This window comes from Aulonocara stuartgranti, assembly GCF_965226115.1.
Source record: "Aulonocara stuartgranti genome assembly, chromosome: 20".
In the NCBI taxonomy this organism is placed as follows: domain Eukaryota; kingdom Metazoa; phylum Chordata; class Actinopteri; order Cichliformes; family Cichlidae; genus Aulonocara; species Aulonocara stuartgranti.
The window spans coordinates 7,621,076-7,640,695 of record NC_138956.1 but is presented as its reverse complement, the minus strand read 5'-3'; the positions used below and the strand labels follow the sequence as shown (position 1 = coordinate 7,640,695).

General features: G+C 40.8%; 2 protein-coding genes across 2 annotated transcripts; both read left to right on the top strand.

Annotated features, from left to right (window-relative positions):
* Window positions 1–1,287: 1,287 nt before the first annotated feature.
* On the top strand, window positions 1,288–7,328 carry actr5 (actin related protein 5). Its single transcript, XM_082517573.1, has 9 exons — window positions 1,288–1,698; window positions 1,894–2,132; window positions 2,247–2,416; window positions 2,670–2,887; window positions 3,430–3,594; window positions 4,005–4,109; window positions 4,338–4,477; window positions 4,691–4,823; window positions 5,919–7,328. Exons 1-9 carry the CDS (start codon window positions 1,315–1,317, stop codon window positions 6,237–6,239), a joined length of 1,875 nt encoding a protein of 624 aa, XP_082373699.1. The 5' UTR covers window positions 1,288–1,314; the 3' UTR covers window positions 6,240–7,328.
* Window positions 7,329–13,477: 6,149 nt separating this feature from the next.
* ndufa4l2a (NDUFA4 mitochondrial complex associated like 2a) lies at window positions 13,478–19,137 on the top strand. Its single transcript, XM_082520141.1, has 4 exons — window positions 13,478–13,688; window positions 16,995–17,080; window positions 17,783–17,843; window positions 17,943–19,137. Exons 1-4 carry the CDS (start codon window positions 13,644–13,646, stop codon window positions 17,997–17,999), a joined length of 249 nt encoding a protein of 82 aa, XP_082376267.1. The 5' UTR covers window positions 13,478–13,643; the 3' UTR covers window positions 18,000–19,137.
* The last annotated feature ends 483 nt before the right edge of the window (window positions 19,138–19,620 follow it).

The window sequence follows — 19,620 nt, the reverse complement described above, 5'->3', positions numbered from 1 at the left end:
AACAGCCCAAAACAAAACTAGACACTGTGCTCTGATACAGTTATCCAGACTCTTGAGTTTCTAAGTTAGGGAACAGTTGACCAGCTCCAGACTTCTGTACTCTAAATGAATACAGTGTTATTCAGTCCTTTGCTAATAACTGAAGTAGCAGATGTAGAGCATAGATCACTCTAAATACTACCAAGAAGTTCATCAGCAGTTCTTGCGAGGTCACTTTAAAGGATTTCAAAAAGGAAGGAAGGAAGTCACATGATAGGGTGAGGCAAGGTCTCACCCGAAACCTCTGCTGATAATGATCCACACCCCTTTTCACACCTTGGCTCATGTCATGAGGCACATGGTCAATAGTGGGTCAATGACCATCTTAAGGGACAACTCCCACTAGGGCTTAAATACCTGGGAATCTCCATTATTTGTTCTTAGAGCTGAAGAAGCTGTTTGGATGAGAGGTGAAAATTCTTCAAGAAACTCAAAGAAGTCCAGTTTCTTTCCAAGCTCCTTAGATTACTGTGACCTGGAACTGAGAACCTACACAGATGTGATGGGTCTTGGTGTTTACCATACAGCTCTCTGAAACTCTATACGGGGTCTTTTTTGTAGATAAAATAACTGCATTTCAAAAATAAATTGGTGATCAGGAATTAAAAATAATTTAAATGTTTTAATTGTATTTTGTTTAAATTAGCTAGACCAGCCATTTTCAAAGTTAAGAGTGCTGGGGCTCACCCAATCTTAAATCTTCACTCTAAAAAGAAATACAAGAAAACGTGATGAATTTACTTGAACATTTTATTCAAAATATATAACTAATATAGGGTTTTGGCTATAAATTGCTCATACTACCCAGTCATATACACAGTTTTAAGGCTAAAGTGTGACCCACCTGCCACTGGGACACGAACTTCGAAACAAGAGCAGTAAAGAAGAGTAAAGAGTAATATCGCAAACTAACCACGGCCTATTCTCAGATTTAATTAACTTTGTATATAAATACAATGGATAGATGGAATGTAACTGTACATAAATGGGGCCCACCTGCAGTACCTTGCTAGCCCACCAGGGGGGTCGTCTCATATTTAGGGAATCACTTAGCTGGAATATTAGTCTTATGCTTATGCTTTTCTCCATTCGGATTTGTCATGTATAGTGTGCGTGTGTGTGTGTGTTTTAATCAATGTTTGTTTCCAGTTCGTATTGCTAAAATCACACACATCAAGGTTATATGATAAAAGTGATTTAAAAATCTGTCAGGAACTGTAAATCTGCGACACCGAGCCTCCAGTCGGCTGTATTTTGCAGTTACACATTTTCAAAATGGCTTCCAAAGAAGGACCGGTGTGTCAGATTTTCTCGTTCCAGGACTGGAAAGCCTCCCCTGATCCAATTCTTGAGCTCCCCGTACAGTATCTGACCCATACACCCTCTCCTATAGTGATAGATAACGGCTCCTTCCAGACCCGGGCCGGCTGGGCGGCTCCGTGGGCCGAGCTCGACCCTCCGCGGCTCCTGTTCAAGTCTGTGGCGGCGCGAAGCAGAGGCGCTGCCCGCAGTGAGACCCAGATCGGTAACGACATCCCCAATTTGGAGCCGCTGCGGTGGCTGCTGAAGAGCCAGTTTGACCGAAACGTGGTGGTCAACTTTGAAATCCAAGAGCTCATCTTCGACTATGTGTTTACACACCTGGGCATCACGTCAGAGGTGAGCGGAAGTTAAATCAGTCATTTGTAAGTGAAACGTTGGTCGGTTTGAAGGTTTTGTATCTGGAGTTCAGGATTAATTGAACAACTTAACTCCCGGGATATTTTCTGCTAGCTGTTTATAGTCATGTAAGTCACCTGGACACCCAGACAATACATCAACACCACTTTATTATTATTATTATTATTTTTGCAGGGTAGTGTGGATCACCCCATTGTGCTGACAGAGGCGCCCTGCAACCCACTGCACTGCCGCCAGATGATGTCAGAGCTGCTTTTTGAGTGCTACAGCGTCCCATACGTCTCCTATGGTGTGGATTCCTTGTACAGTTTCTACCACAATAACAATCAAAGGAAGCTCCAGTCACCACACACGGGAATCATTCTGTCCTCAGGTTACCACTGCTCACACATCCTGCCGGTTATTAATGGCAGGTGAGGATCAACATGCACAAACGAATGATTTATATACAGCTTTTACCGTTTGCTCTGTTTTCCTGATTTTTATCACACACCGTAGTTTTAGTTCTTATCTGGTTTTTGTTCGAGGTTGGATGCTGTGAATTGTAAGCGTGTGAATGTGGCTGGGAGTCAGGCAGCGTCCTACCTGCAGCGCCTCCTGCAGCTGAAATACCCAGGTCACCTTGCTGCCATCACACTCAGCCGCATGGAGGAGCTGCTGCATGAGCACAGCTACACTGCTGTGGATTATCATGAAGGTACAAATATATCCATGGACATGTAACTACGCATTTGTTTTTTTTATGGGACAGCAATTAAATGCTTTAGATTTATGATAGCTGAAGAATATTTTAGTAACATCGGTAGATTGCACACAGTGAGTTCCTCCTCAGAACTACTAGAGAAACAGATGACTGTGAATAAAAGGAGTGAGGAGTCAGCACAGAGGTGCATGCATGTGCTCTCTCCTCCCCTTGACTTTGCATTTCCTCTATGCTGTGTTTTCCGCAGAGCTGGAAAAGTGGCGCAGCCCAGAGTTTTATGAGCGGGAAGTTCACCGTATGCAGCTTCCGTTTTCGAGTAAGGTGCCGGGCGGCTGTGTGAGTGTAGAGGAGCGGCAAGAGAGACGAGCTCAGCAACTTCGACGACTTCAAGAGATTAATGCTCGCCGCCGAGAGGAGAAGCTGCAGCAGGACCAAGAGAGGCTGGACAGACTCTTAGCAGTACAGGCAAGGACCTTATTGGACCTTTTAAAGTTCACAAGCACAAGAGTTGTCTCTCTGATGGCGGATTCCTGTCTTATCAGTTAGCCTGTTTGTTTCTCTCATCTTTTTCCATTTTTTTAAACGCCTACCTTTCTATATTTCAATGGAACTGTCATCAGGAGGTTTGGATCTTGTTTTTAGGCCGGTACATGCATGCATACTTATAGTAGTTGTAACGGTAGTGCAGTGTTGACAAACAACATGATTTCTAACATAGCACCTGATTGGCAGATAAAATTTAATTAATTTAATGCACTTCCACTGGGATTGCGGGAATCATTTGCAACACTATGGGTGACCAAGCAAGAGCGAAAGAGAGTCACAGAAAAGAAATGCATAATTTATATGTTGGCAGTTACACTGCGAGTCAAAGACGATTGATTGATTGTTCCAGCTGAGGACGGAAGACAAGATGGAAATTGGCACTCGGTAATAAACACATAAAACAGTATTTCACCTACTGATCATAGAGTTGTGTGTGTGTGTGTGTGTGTGTGTGTGTGCAGGAGCTGCTGGAGGACGGCCTGCTGGATCAGTTTCACAAGAGTCTGGTGGAGCTTAACATGGATTCAGCCGAGGAGCTGCAGTCGTACATCAACAAATTGCAGCTCGCTGTAGAGCAGGGTAGACAGAAGCTGCTGCACAGTGATGGAGCAGAGGGAAAGGCGGAGGTAGGTGTTCTGCCATCAAGTTTAAAAAATAGAATTCGGTTGTACTGACTTGTTTTTGCATGTGCTGTGCCCACATTTCCAGGCTCTGTGTCTGAATCAGTATTTGGATAAACAAATCTGCAACTGCTTTTTGGTAGAAAACAGTTAATAGAAGAATGCTGAGCATATGACAGTGTTAGCACTGTATCTATAATGAGATGGTTATCTAAATAATAAGAGCTCAAGTTGTCAAATTACAGTGAAAATGACTACAGAGCACAAGTGAAATTGAAATGATCCAATAATTAATTAGGTGTAAATGTCATTATCACGACTGTGCTGCGAGGCTCTACAGCATCTATGCTTGATTGCTGCGGTGGATGTAGTGCTCCTGACACAAAGCCTGAGGCTGTTCTGTGGCTCTCTGTCAGGTGTCAGAGCTGGAACAGCCGATGGACGAGACAGATGGAGTGGCACTGATGGATTCTGACTTCCCCGAGGACTCGCTGCCAGAAAAACCTGCTAATGTGGTTCAGGTAATGGCACAGGATACCTGAATGTCTCAGAGACATGTAGAGCCTCATTAATGCTGTGCAGGGAAATACCTGCTGCGGTCATGTGTGGCAAAATGTGTAGAAAAACTTCCAGTAGTTTTTGAGCATAACTTTGCTATTGCAACATTTGAAACATGTGGTGGTGTCAGTACTGTCATAACTTCACGTTAATGAAGGAGAACTTTTTTTCCCCCGCTCCTCCTCCTCCAGCCCGTGTTTAACATGGCGGAGTACCACCAGCTCTTTGTGGGGACGGAGCGTCTGCGGTGTCCAGAGATTTTGTTCCAGCCTTCGCTGACTGGAGAGGAGCAGATGGGACTGATGGAGACTCTGCAATATGTTTTGGCCAGGTAATGATGGGATGTAACGGTTGTACACAAAAGCACGAATATGCAGAGAAGTTGTATAAACACATAACCTCATCCTGATGAAGTTATTACAAGGAGCCAGAAAATGCTATGTTATATAAACATTCTTTTATTATTATTTTTTTATTAGTTTTTTACTGATGGTATTTATTTTTTTGTTAATGATGTGAACTTTGATGCTTTAATCACAAATAGGTACACTCCAGAGCAGCAGGAGGCGCTAGTGAGCAATGTATTTCTGACCGGAGGGAACATGCAGTATCCTGGGATGAAAGAGAGGGTAGAGCGAGAACTGCTGGCCATGAGACCCTTCCAGTCACAATTCAAGGTACAGCCTGTGCTCTCCTAAAACGCTGTTATGTTTACTTTGTCAAAAAATCTGAAATCTTTTTTTGATAAGGACAAAAAAATCTAATATAGTTCAAACAGTAACCACAAAAAACAGAAAACAAGAGCTTTCAGGTGGACGTAAAACCCTGGACTTTAAGCTTTTGTGTTTTCTCTGGAAAAAATCTTGAACATAGTAACGGAACGCAAAACGCCACAAAAAGGTTGTATCGTCTCTTTAAAGCACAGGTGTCGAACTCCAGGCCTCGAGGGCCGGTGTCCTGCAGGCTTTAGATGTGTCCTTGATCCAACACGGCTGATTTAAATGGCTAAATTACCTCCTCAATATGTCTTGAAGTTCTCCAGAGGCCTGGTAATGAACTAATCACTTGATTCAGGTGTGTTGACCCAGGGTGATATCTAAAACCTGCAGGAGACCGGCCCTCGAGGCCTGGAGTTCAACACTCCTGCTTTAAAGTCATCAGCTCAAATATTTTTCTAAAGTTCAACATGGGATGTGACATAAATATAAATGATCTAATGTACACTCACCATACACTTTGTTAGGTACACCTGTTCAACTGCTTGTTAGTGCAAATATCTAATCAGCCAATCACATGGCAGCTACTCGGTGCATGCAGGCACTGAAGTTCAAACCTAGAATTAGAATGGAGAAAAAACGTTTAAGTGATTTTGAAGATTGTCCCACCCAGCCATCACTAGAGTTTACAGAGAATGGTCTGAAAAATAAAACATATCCAGTGAACGCCCCCACAGCCGACAAATCATGTCATTATGGACCAAACTGTCCTGAGGAATGTTTCCAGCACTTGGTTGAAGAATTAAGGCAGCTCTAAAGGGGAAAACGAATCCAACCCAGTACTAGCAAGGTGTACCTAATAAAGTGTCCAGTGAGTAGCCAGCCATATAAATAGTGCATATAGTTAGATATGAAGCAACAGAGCTTGTTTCAAAATAAAGAAGTGAGTTATGGGAACCGTTATGGGATAAATGACTCCAGCTAAACTTTCCGGTCCTTTCAGATGTTTTGATTAGTGTTGAGATCATCTGAAGGTAACCTAAAACTTCTTCATAGGTGACCATGGCGTCTTGTCCGGCCTTGGATGCCTGGCATGGAGCACGAGGCTGGGCGTTGGAGCACCCTCCTGGAGCAGTGTCGGAGGGATGGATCAGCAGACAGGACTACGAGGAGAAAGGAGGCGAGTATCTGAGCGAGCACTGCGCCTCCAACGCTTTCGTTCCCATGAAGATCGCTAAACCCGCTCGCCCTGCTGAGCCACCCGTTACAATGCAAGCATCTACAGAAGGTCCTGCTGCCATCACCATGGTTACGACAGATCCGACCCCCTCCTCCTCTACTAGTGCTGTTGCTGATGTTACCATGGTTACCACGTGAAGCAAAGCTCTCTGATATCCCCCCCCCCGACGTGTCCGAAGTTCAGGAATGATTTCAGGATGAAGTGAAGGGTTTCACTTTGTCCTCTTTCGTTCAGCTCGACTCGGATCGTGCTTTTTCAACAACCGCCAGAAAGCTGCTGTCACTCCTGCTGAACGCTTTGGTCTTTGAATTCCAGGCGCTGGGAAAAACCCCCTAAAATGAGCTTGAGAGAGACGGGAAATGCATAACTGTAACTGAATCAGGAGTATTGTACACTGCTGTTCTTGGTGAAATCACAAGAGTTCATATTGAACAGGGATCAAATGAATGTTGTTAAAGGCCAAGAGTATTTTTTTGTATTATTGTGTAAATATAATTTTATTTTGTATGTCTGTGTTTTTAAAAAACAAAACAAAAACATTTCCCCTCTTGGAGACCGTTGTCTGTCTTTTGATTGTCAAAGAAATCTGATATTTCGTGTCTTCTGTCCCTTCTTCTTCTCTCCTTTCTTTTCCTGTTTTCTAGTTAAATGTTCAGTTTGCTGAATGCTCACACACATTCCCTCAAACACCTCTAGTGCTATTTATACATGCAGCTAGCCTTTGTTTTCACTAAAGTTAGGGAAAAGAAACTTTCTTTCATGCCAGCTTTAATTCTTTGTCCTGTAGGTTTTTATCAGAGGAATCCTTTTTGAGCTCTAAGTCACAGATTACAGAAAATCTGACCAGTAATTTGACCCTGGAACATGTAATTACTGTTGTGGGTGTTAAAGTGATTAGAGAGCATGAGACCACATAACATTCTTATTTTGAACTAATGCCCTCAGGAAGACTTCACAGGGCGCCTTTAGGTAGGCAAAAGGTGCATAAGGGATCATTTGTGCCAAAAGCAATTAGCATACTGAGTTATAAGACTCTGTGATGTATTTGTACTGAAGTTTTATGTATGCATTTGTGTGACTGTGGGCTGAGTGCTGCCAGTATTTTTTTTATGAATTGATTTATGACTTGATGACTCACACACAATTTTCTGCTAATGTGGAGAATAAAGTTATTCTGTTCTAAATGCCACCAGAACAATGTAATAAAATATTTTTGGGTAAAAGTAGATGGGCTCTTTAAATGCAAAAATAAATAAATAAATAAAATTGTGTGCTGCAGTATATCGTTCTACCACTAGATGGCACAAATGAACACAAAATCTTACTCTGGCTTCACTATTATTCAGTTACAAGCAGTATTTAGTGTTTTGTACTAATAGTTTATGTAAGTCGACTTATCAGCCAGACTGAAGGAGACATATTCTTACCACAGTTTTAGCATTCTTCCTTTAATGCTAAAACTGATTGGACTTTATTCTCATGGAGTCGTTGGACAGCAGGTGAATCTGGTCTGCTGTTGACAGAGTATACATCTATACCTCCACACTCATCTGAAAATTTTGAATCTTGTCTGACACACCGTGAGTTGCCTTGGAGGGTGTGTGCATTGCATTGTTTCTCAGTCCTCTGAAGTCTAATAGCATCATGTGGCGTTAAACTGTGCTCAAGGTTCAGAACGTTCTGCTTTTCCCAAAACAACTGTGTGGCGACCCCACTCATAAAATAGCCCCCGGTTTCCACAGCAGGGCTGCACTTGGCTAATCGGAGCCAACACAGGCCAGTGACTGCAGGTTAATTGGCTCAAATGTAACTAGAGGGATTAAAGGGCAAAAACAAGGCAATCTTTTATGTGTGAAAATTAGTAACCAGGATTTATTTCTATGGCTACGCTGCAGTCCAGCCAGGCTTTCCTAATGATTTTGAGGGGAAAAAACCCAGCAGATGTTCTCTACCTTCTCCTTACCATTCAGTGCACAGCATTCACAGCAGGTGAATAATGTCTGACTAAGTTGAGATTCTAAAAAATGCAAAAAACTCTTTAATCCTAACCGTTTTCTGAGGTCAGGATCTCCAGTGGCCTTATTCTTCTCGCTGCTGTGATGCAGTTATTGTACACCCTACACACAGCTGTGATGCACAAGTCAAGCACTGCTGCTGATACTGTAGGTACACCATGCAGATCTTGTGTATTCTTAAACAAGCCTGCTCTGTCTTGCACCCTGTTTGTGCCACCAAGTTGGCCAGTGTCCAATTAGGAGGATTTATTTGTGAGCTCCAGTGTTGTAGGTCAGCAGGAACGCCAGGCAGCTCAGAGCACATGTCACAGTCCTGTTGTAAAGGGGAGGAAAAAATAATGACCTGGAGTTGGAGCTGTGACAGATGCCCAAAAGGTATTATTTTTCTTAATGGATGGCCAATATCAGTTATGTTATTGCTTCTGTGTAAAACTTGTTGTATTGCAGACAGATCCTCAGTGAAATTATCCACTTCCCTGCCAGTTCAACGTTCAAAGAGGTCTTCATGGTTGCGATATATGTAATAGCCTGTCAGCAGAGTGTCTTGTTGGCATAGTTACGGATGATGTAAACCGGGTTACAGTGAGTCTGGGATGCTTTCTTGCTCCTCCATCTCTCCTCCTGCCTTCTCTCTCGTCAGTCATGGCGTTTTTTTTTAAACTGTAAACACACATGCAAACATGAAGGTGACTCCAGCTTTAAACCTGCTGATTTAGAGACACGTAATGACTGAAATCATTAAATGAATCTAAAAATATGGGATCTGATGGATTATTGTAAATAGAAGTTTCACATAATCATTACATGTTCATGTACTTCTTTATCATTTTAAAGTCCAACTACATTTAAATAGGGCTTGTTTTTTTTGCCTGCAAATGTCACTTCAGTATCTCATCCCCCTCCCGGAGCTCGTCAGTCTGACTCTGACATGCTGCTCCAGTGGCTGTCTTGAATAAGACTTCCCCTCCATTAATGCAAGCTCCTATAAGCACCCACAGTTACGGTTTACAATTAAAATTCACTTTGGTTTTCTGCAGAAACCTTTTAAAATTCAGTTAACATCGCAAAAGGTGATTTAAATGAGCCTAAAAGGGTAAAAAAAGAAGTGATATGATTGTTCCAACATGATGATCTAACCCTGGTTTTCTGGCTGATAGTTCAGAGGCTTCCCACAGATGCTTGATTAGATGTCACCTGGGCAGTTTGGAGTCAAAGTCTACAACCTGATTTTTGCCGTGTTCCTTGATCCTTTCTTGAGCACTTCCTGCAGTGTAACAGGATTCCCTAGTGGATCCCCGTCTACTTGATCTGCAAGTTTAGATGGTGTGTGTCAAAAATATGAATGCAAAGACTCAAGGTTTCCCTGCAGACGATTGCACTATAAGAAAGTGACCTGTCTGCGCTTATAATCTGTGGGTATGACTCATATTTTTGCTAAATAAACATTTAATGTGGTCAATCAAAGTAAAAACACATTGACATCATGAATTTAAATCCATTACTCCATTAAAAATTCTATCATGTACCACTGTCTCGAGTTTCCTGACTCCCAGAACGGGACTTCAATGAGTCATCTTCAACGGACATGTTGGCTGCCGTCCAACCAGAGAAGCTTTATGTAGATGCTATACAATAACATCAACATTTGGAGCTGACTGACCCTGACACAGCTGGTATTTCCTGCACTGACAGAGAACATGGACAGTCTGTGAGTAGATAAAATTACTGTAAGGATAGTGTACTTAAAATCATTTGGAGTATTTATGCACAAGAACAGAGGCTATTGCAAGCTCATATTCATACTATTGACAAAGGAGCCATATAGTAACCGACTTCAAAAGCACAAATAAGTAACCTTTAAAGAAGATTCCAGCTGTTTAAGCCACTTCTCTGTTGCCCGTGAATATGTTATTCAAGGAACTGTGTGATGCAAAAGTAGAATTTTTATCTACTTAAAAATCTTAAAGGCTTTTTTTGTTTGAAAATACTATATATTTTTCACAGAGGAAAGTTGGCTGTGCTGCAGGAACACTTTGAGAAGTTTGTGGATGTTTTAAAACAGTTTTTTGCTCAGTGAAAACCTGTCACTTTTTTCACACCTTTGTAAGTGACTTGAACTGAACTACAAACTTTCCAGAGTCGCCTTTGAAGGCAAAAGTAGGCCATGCTTTTATACTAAAAAAGGTATTTGGAATCTGTCTCCTCATCAGCTGTAAAACGCTCGCTGGGTATATACTGATTATCGTTGTCATTTGCCTCTCTGACTGCGCAGCCTTGAAGGGAAATTTAAACACAGACATAAAAGCTTTATCTCAGTGCAAACACGTAATCTCACATGGATCAGAAAAGAGGTCAGAGACACACTTTTATCCCTCGGGGCTCTACCCTGCATCCTCGGGGTGTGGACGGCCAGAAAACTAGTTCCAGCTGATCCCTATAGCTGTTTATCTTTAAGAAACAGAAATGACAGTTACGGCTATACGTCAGCAACACTCAGCACTTTTACATCAGACAAGCACAACATGTCACAGAGTCACAAATGAAGTGTGAAAACAAAAATAGTGTGAGCCTCACTACTGAAGCAGTTTTTAACAGTTTTGAAAGTTTGCTCATCTGCAGCCATTATGTTTATTTTAACACAATGCCAAAGAGGAAAGGAGTCAACAACAATGTTTAAAAAGCAATTGTTGCTCATCAATCAGGAAAGGGTTTTAAGTCAATTTCCAAACAGTGGGAAGTCTGTCATTCTACAGTGAGAATGCTCAGCATATTCTCCCCAAGGTCAGGCTGTTCAACCCCAAACCAAAACCAACAAACCAACCAACTAACCAACCAACCAACCAACCAACCAACCAACCAACCAATACCAACCCAACCCAACCCAACCCAGCCAATCAATCAATCAATCAATCAATCAATCAATCAATCAATCAATCAATCAATCAATCAATCAATCAAACAGACCCAAGAGATACATCTCTGACTCTACAGGGCTCAGTTTGCATTTTAAATATTAAAGTTTGTGACAGCATAATTAGAAAAACACTGAATAAGTGTGGTTTGCTTGGAAGGGTTGTCAGGAGAAAGTCTCTACTCTCCAAATCAACTTCTGGAACAATGTCTTAATAATAAACAGCACCATTTTTGTCAAAAACCAAATAACATGTCAGCACAAACACCTCATATCAACAGCCAAGCATGGTGGTGGAGGGGTGATGATTTAGGCTTGTTTTGCAGCCACTGGATCTTGGGCACCTTGCAGTCATTGCACCTCTGTATACAATATATATATTGTATATAATATATAAGTATTCTACAGTCAGATGTGAGGCTATCTGTCCAACAGCTAAAGCTAAAGAAGCAATAAAGGTGCTGCAATGATCCAGTCAAAGTCCAGACCTCAACATGACTGAAATGCTGTACCGGGACCTTAAGAGAGATGTGTATAAAAGAATGAGGATATATTTAAAAAACCCAACACAGTCATATTTCTCATTTTTAACCCCCTTTTAGCATTTACAATTTAAAACCCCAAACCTAATTTAGACGCTTTCATTATTATAAAGCTGTTGTTGGAGAGTTTTTCAGATATTAGCCGTCTGGCTTCTCCTAATTATAACTCAACTAAAAGAGATTTGCATTGCGATACTCAAAACACCAAAAAATAAATAAATAAAAAATACATTTGATAAACTCTCTTCCAAATCTTGATGTGAGCAGATTTATACAGGTTCATTTGTTTTATACAGTCCAAATCAACTAGCTGGAGAACTGTGCTAGACACTAAAACCATTGAAGTTTTTTCAAAAATTATTTATTCATAATTAATTTATATTCTACAGTTTTTTGTTTGTTAACCACTTAACTTTTGCCCCCGAAAGGAAGACAAGTCCACAGAGTGTGAAAAGATTGATGTTTCCACAACATCAGCAGCACAGGCACTGAACGCACAGTCTCTTTGAGAGTAGTTCCAGGCACTCATTTGCAATTTGCAAAAGGTCTGACTACCACACACACACACACACACACACACACACACACACACACACACACACACACACACAGGAGGGACCATGGCCCTGTCTCACTCTGGGATTCATTACCTTTTGCAGGCACCTTGTCTGAGGCCGATGAAGTCATTATAATGAATCTCTGCTGTTATGAAAAACCTTGTCGGTCTAGCTGTGCAAATGATCCATTTTCATTTGTAAGAAGAAAAAAAAGGCTAAAATAGTATTTAAAAAATTAAAACGTGTAGACAGAAAATTATTTAAACCTGTTTTAACCACAGCACTCATCATGTCGACTTTTATTATGCTGCTTTATTATCTAGCACAGACATCTGGGACAACACATCTGTGGAGTTGAAAGTGAGGCCATCGTTTATTAAATTGAGTTGTATTTGTTTTCACTTCTAATTAAATTGAAGTGCAGTGAATCAGAGACACGGGTCCATTAGGCAGACTGGGACTGGGACATTTTCTTTTGATGACCAAAGGCAGCGTGCATTTTACGCGAGCGAGCACGTACGTTAGCGGCTCTACTTCTATCATCGTCAATCAGTGCAATAACCCTTTAAAACGCAACAGTGTAGCTGATAAGCGTTGTCGCCCTGACCTCTGCTCATTGATGGTTTTACCTTTATTTAATCACAGCAACGGCCGTAATGTGAAGGGTACGTGTTACTTCTGGTGTTCAGACTAAACTGGGTTATGTTTGCTTTTTAGATTTTCCTTTTTTTTTAGATGGCTTAAACTGTGTTGCCACATTTCACACACTTGGTGTGCATCTAGCTCTCTGACTGTGCTGAAATAAAGCAAACATGCTGGTTGAGCATCCTTGACTTTGGTTGCCAAGTCAAGCCCAGAGAATCTGCTGCTAAAGAGCACGCAATATGGACACATCGCAAAAGCGCATTTCATTAAGATTGTGTAAATTGTATTTTAGCAACAATCAAACGAACATTTGGTTAACTTAATTATTCAGGATCAAAACACGCTCACGCAAGAATGATCCTCATTCAGGACTTGGGTCTTCTCTTTGTGGATCTGACAAGGGTCCATATTCCCTAATGGCATTTAAAAGGACACAGCGTTCAAATGGTTTTCCATTTCCTTTAGTCAGCTCCCAAATGACCGACAAGTCTTTAAACACAGTGAGGGAAATGGTAGAGAAAACGCCTCTGAGGTCTGAGACAACCCTACTTCTTTTAATTGAATGGCCTGATAGCATCAAATGTCTCTTTTCTGGATATCAAATAACGGTTTACTGGGGCGAAACTTTTCCGTTTAAATACAAACTATTAACCAGTGTCCAGCACAGTGTAATTACCCAACAGGGGAACAGCAGTGGCTGTAATCAGATGTAAAACGACCTCCTCCTCTCTCTCCTCCTTCTCCCGCCTCTCCCAGCAACAGGTCTACATCCCGTCTGGGCTCGGCTGTGCAAAGCTTGTGTTTGCTGTGAACAAAGGCCTGAATTCATTTCTTTTCATGCATTGTTCCTGATTTACTGTAAACTGGAGCAATGATGTTTCGGGCAGCAGTCGAGCATGCTAAGAAGCACCCCGGTGTAAGTAATCTTTTAAATTCTCGATCAGTTTTTAGGTGTTTCAAATTTTGATAAGCCATGTCCAGCTTCTTTTAACATGTAACTTACATTTTAATAGAAATCCATCAACTGCTCTGCATTTCTGAAATTTTGCTTAGTGTGTTGAAATTATTCAAACATGCTTCACTGAATGAAACAAAACCAAAGCTGCACTAGAAACTCAGTTTGTCACTAGCGAGGTTGGATAAACACTTGAATCCTAGGATGGTTCTTTTTTTTCAGCTCGTTAAAATAGTATTAAACCCACAGGTTTATATATATATTGGTTTAGACTATGCTCAAAGAAAATATTGCCCAATGTTAACAATTGCTGCACATAACTGATTTGATTCTAGTGCCTGTATTAACGCAAACTTCATGACATCCTAAGTAGTGTATGTATGTAACAGGTAAATGAACTGGTTAAAGCAGCAGGTCTGTTTAGAAGTCTAATTTTGTCTCATCTAATCTTATCTTAGCTCTGTTTCAGTCTGTTAAATTGCTCCAGTTGCTCGTTTCAAAATCAAGCTGAACTGAGAAGCTTAAGACATCAAAAACACATCAGCGACTTCCGCAAACCCCTTAAATCTAAACTGACAAAAATCTAAGCAGTTCACAAATGTTTAGTAAGAAATTTTTAAATTTGAGTTGTCCCTACAGGGCAGGGGATTATTTTTGCAGTTTTTAACCGGCTCTGCTGTCAGAGAGGGGAGTGACAGAGTTTTAACTTCTTCTCACTGGCCTCCCAGGAGAAGGGAAGAGAGAGAGAAGCAGCGGGGAAGAAATCCGTATGAGACTCTACCAGCGCTCCGTGATGTGGTCTATCATCCTGACAGGCAGAGATACTGAGAGACAGACTCTAAGGGAGAGCGGGAGTGAGGGAAGAGCTGCAGGAGGCAAATCCCTGTGAGACTCTACAACCCTCCTTGATCAAGTTACAACAAACAGAAAGAAGGAGAGACTGAAAGGCTGTTAGAGAGAGTCCGAAACTCTGAGCCCCACAGACAGAGAATGAGCCAGATGAATGCATCGTTGGTCAGATGGGAAAGTAGATCGAGAGTCAGGGAGACAGACAGAGAGGAGATGGAACCAGTGATTAAAACCAGAATGAGACAGACAGATAGGTGGTGGCAGCACTAAGACAAAGACAGACTGAGGGTCAGTTATACAGACTGTGTCCAAAAATACACTTTTCACAAGTGTGTGAATGTCAGAAAATTCTTGTACCCGAAAAAAAATGGCACATGGAAATCCAGCATGTGAAGTTCCTTAGAATCAGTGATCACTAACCTCTTAATAAATACCTTTGTGCATCTGTGGCTTCGTAAAAATGAAAAACACTTGCAGCAGTGCTAATGTGGACCAGGAAGACAAGGCACAGTTGCCATATTGGAAATAAATAATATGGCATGCTGCACACTATTTCTTTCAACTATCCAAAAAATAAGCAGGCAAGTGCTTCTTACTTGGCACAAAGATTAACTGTGAAAATTGGTGTTTCAGTGACGGCTCAGGCAGTGTAAAGCTCATTGCATAAAGTCAGTCTCCACGGGGGATGTCAGAGCAGAAAAATCGCTGCTTGCAAAGTAAAGCTTTTCCAGAGGACTTGGAATTAGGTCTAATCAACAGTGGCAGCACATTGTTTTGGTGGAGTGAACCAAAACACATTGTTTTATTGGACCAGATGGAGTTCAGCAGGTTTGGTGTGCCAGCTGTAAAACACGGAGGTGAGGGTGGGTTTATGTAGTACTAAATCACACATTATGAAAATAATAATAAAAAAATACAGAAACTTTTCTTCTTTTACTGTATTTTTTGTGTTGTTTTACACTCAGTGCATCAAATTTGAATTTTATTTACAGCATTAAACTAGAATTAAACAGTTTTATCTTAAACAAATATTTATTTGTTTGTCATTTTATTTACGTCATATAATTTGAAATAACAAGAAAATTCTGTAAAAGCAGCAGCAAAAGTTTTTTTTTTAAAGAAGTTACTGACAGAGAAGTCAGAAGTACAAAATTTCCCTCTGAGATTTAATTATATAAAACACGCACAGACATGCGCCAGATGTGTGTCAGCACGTTCACTGGGATGATGCAGGGTGACGGAGCAACAGCAGGCCAAGACTCAATCCCCTGAGCTTCAGTGGGCCAGCTGCTCAGATCACCTCTGTTACAGCAGATATTAAGTATAGACTCAGTTTTAAATCGAGTGTCTGTTTTTGAATAAATGATGCTATTGCTTAAGGCTGACAGCTAATTTAGAAGAAAGTTTCTCACAGCTGAATAAGTTGGCTCACATCGCGCCTCACTTTAGCTTAAAAAAAAGATGTGCCGCATCTGTCTTGAAATTCAAGGAATGTGCTTTTTCTTACTGAGACATTCGACTTGCAGACTGTCAGGAGTCACGAGGCTGAAGATGATGCAGTGCTGGAAAGGACTAACAGCTTCCCATCGTGATAATAGTTATTTAACAACCTTTAACATTTCTGTTTTTTGTGACCGACAAATCTGGATTTTCTTTTTTATTCTCAGTCATGGAGGTGGGGATTTAACACACTTGGATGCTGTGATGACAAATCTGAAAATGACAGGTTAGCTGAAGTGTAAAATAAATAAATAAATGAATAAGAAGATTTGGCTTCACCAAGAAGAATCATCAAGCGTCACCAGTGAACTTCTATGCCAAAAGAAAGAACAACGCAGCCCACATGTTCCCTAAAAGTAACATACAAAGAGACAAGTTATACTACCCTTCCTGTTATTGTGCACATGGTAACAATGGATTTTTGTGAATATATTCAGGGTGGTATGAGTTTATCTTGAATAAGGACTGCAGAATGACAAATAAATAAAAATGAAAAATCAGCCGAAATAGAAATAATGCTCCAAACGATCATTTGAAGGGAGTAAATGCCAGCTCTGTTTTTCTAAATCACATAAGACAAACAAACTGCTGCTGGCAGAAAAATATCCAGATTACTTCTCTGTATATCAGCCCTGGATGTGGCAGTCCCTGGGGTCTTCATCTGTCTTCAGGGTGGTCTACGATGCATCTGGCTGAAATGTATTTTATCAGCTTTCCTGAGTTTCCTGAGCTCTTTCTTTTTAAGTCAAACGTCCATTATGTTAAAACAAAACAGCATCTTGGCCTTGCAGCAAAAGGTACAGCTGCCAATACACCAGTGAAGAGTGTGGTGCAGATTAGCATGTAGGCGTAAATGTGTTGTCTTTTATGGTTTAAGTGTAAAATATGTGTAGAAGCCTAATTCTTATTTTTCTGTAGCTCATCCCCCAGTTCTTCTTCATTTGTTTGGGAATGGGCGGAGCATCCGTGTATCTGATCCGGCTGGCCAGAGGACCCCATGTTACGTAAGCACACATAAATTTCTGACTTTTGATCACGAGTGAGAACTTTTTAAAAACATAATTTAATTGTTCGTTATCATTACTGTTTTTCAACTGACAAAAAACAACAAGCTAAAAGTCATTATCCCACCATCTTTTAATGAAATGTGTCACAGCTGGGAGACCCTGTGTTTCCTCAGGTTCGCACATCTGTTTAGTTTTGTTTTCACTTTAATTGCATGCAACTTCCAAAGAGCAACCAGTCCCCACCTACTGGATGATCACAGATGGACTCCAAACAGAGAAAGGACTTAGCCGTCCTTCTGTGATAGGCTTGATTTCACCCTGAAATGCACATTTGTTAAAATTTATTCAAAGGCGTGCGGAGAGGAGATGAATAAATGTTTCACATTCTAAGTGGAGGGATTTGTTTCAGGATGGTTTCTGTCACACGGAGTCCTGCCTACTCTTATCCTTTTTGCTTGGACTTTCTCTTCTCCTGCTGTTTCCCAAGCGCTTGATATAAGAAACTCCAACAACAGCAGACATGGCTAAATGCTTTTTACAAGACCTCACGGGATGGAGCACTGTCTTGTTGTTTCTTTAGCTTCTTTCTTATTCTATTTACCAGTTGAACAAAGCGGGGATGAAACAAAAAAGCTCTCAGGAGAGAGCTTGATTAACTTTTCATCAGATTTAATCATTTAATTTTCTCTGTGTCTTCAGCTGGGACAAGACCAACAACCCAGAGCCATGGAATAAACTTGACCCGACTTACCAGTACAAGGTAAGGCAGCACATGAACTCTAATCTGACTGTGTTTTACTGTCGATTGATTGTTAAATCAACGTACACAAACACAGTCTTTTTCTACTTTCCCCCCCAGTTTGTGGCCATCACCACAGACTACAAAAACCTGAAGAAAGAGGGACCTGACTTCTGAGTCTCACAAACCAGAGTGTAATTAAAAAACAAAAAAAACCCATAAAGGATGACAGATCCTGATCTTGGGTCAGACTCATCCCCCCTGCCCTTCCTATACTCAAGAAAAAAAAATTCTTTGGCCTCATAAAAATGAATAATTTTGTGTAAAATGCATCTGAAATAATCATTAAGAAAACATACTTGGTATAAACTGATAAACTGAATGTAAATAAATCAAGAATCCAGAAATAATTACTTGTGTAATAAAATCACATGGAATATTTACATCTAGTCAAGTTACTTATAGTTAGCATTTTGGACATAAATATTATAAATACGCTGCAGACGGGGGAAACAGAGTCCAGATCAGGATGCGCCTTTAGTGTCTCTGATTCTGTGTGATGTTTGCAGAGCTGCTGGTGACCTGGTTAATGTGACCGGGATTGTCGGTCAATCAATCCTGAAGGCCCATATGCATGATAGAAAAACAGGCTTGTTTCCACATATATGCACAAACTCAGCCTTTATCATATGTCTGGCAACACATTGCTGGCACCGGAACAATGGTTTTGCATGTTCAGACAATTGTAATCACAAATACAAGCCCATCATATTGGTCTGTTTGAGAAGGTTTCATGGTATTCAAATATTTATATGTAAACACACGAGTAGTATAAGGGTTGGGTAGATCTGTTTTATGTGTTGGACAGAAATCAACTGAGTTGCCTTTAATAAGAAGAAAAAGTCAACTATTCTATATCTAGAAATGATTGATCATAAAAGTAAAATGAGGAGATGAAGCCTGTAAATGCTTTGTACTGCTTTTTGCTGTGGTTTTCACTTCCTGAAGGTTGTATTTCAAACTTCTGTATACACTCTTCCTCTGTTGCTGATTTTTTTGTTTTCCTCATTATTTGTGCAAGTGAGGAGCTTTAATTGCACCAGCTTTTCATAACATGACACTGGCCTGCTGTGCTGCATCACAGTGAAGGTCATATTAGTGTGACCAGACTGCATGTATTCCTTCATAACTGTCACATGATTGTAGGTTTAGCAGCCACTAAATTCAGCGATGACTGTGTAAGTTATGAAAAAAGATGAGATGCATCAACTTTGCTGAATTCTTTCAATAAATAAAGTGTTATTTGTGTTTAGAAGAGCCTTTGTTGTCACTCTGCACTTTCCAGCGCATACACAGGTGACTTTCCTCAAACACCTGCACCGAACGGAGCCAGATACCGATCTTTTTCCACACCTACGCATTCAGTAACTCTGATGGAACCGATCCATCTGTTGGCAATGCAGCTGTCACTCTGCAGCCTGATTAGTGTTTTTACAACTGCATTTAATGTGTGTGGTTGCATTTTGTATTTGTGTTTATCCGTGTGTACCAGTGTGTGTGACAGGAGCTCACCGTCTTTGATGAATGACAGCCAAGGCAGGACGCTCAACAGTCCTCCCCCTGAAAGACTTTGATGTATAACCTGTGCACGTGTCCTACACACACCATCTTATTTTCCATTAATATATAGGACATGAAAAAGTCTTAATTTACCTCTCGTTTCTTTGTGTTTTGCTGGGAATAGGTGCAAACATACATAAAATATAAAAACAGTCTGCACAGTTCTTCCAAGCTAGTC

Excerpts from the sequence above, each read along its gene's own strand:
- actr5 (XM_082517573.1), top strand. The coding sequence starts at position 1,315 with ATGGCTTCCAAAGAAGGACCGGTGTGTCAGATTTTCTCGTTCCAGGAC. Across the intron at positions 1,699-1,893 it reads ACCTGGGCATCACGTCAGAG|GGTAGTGTGGATCACCCCAT; the intron begins GTGAGCGGAAGT and ends TTATTTTTGCAG. Across the intron at positions 4,824-5,918 it reads CCTTCCAGTCACAATTCAAG|GTGACCATGGCGTCTTGTCC; the intron begins GTACAGCCTGTG and ends ACTTCTTCATAG.
- ndufa4l2a (XM_082520141.1), top strand. The coding sequence starts at position 13,644 with ATGATGTTTCGGGCAGCAGTCGAGCATGCTAAGAAGCACCCCGGT. Across the intron at positions 13,689-16,994 it reads ATGCTAAGAAGCACCCCGGT|CTCATCCCCCAGTTCTTCTT; the intron begins GTAAGTAATCTT and ends ATTTTTCTGTAG. Across the intron at positions 17,081-17,782 it reads GCCAGAGGACCCCATGTTAC|CTGGGACAAGACCAACAACC; the intron begins GTAAGCACACAT and ends CTGTGTCTTCAG.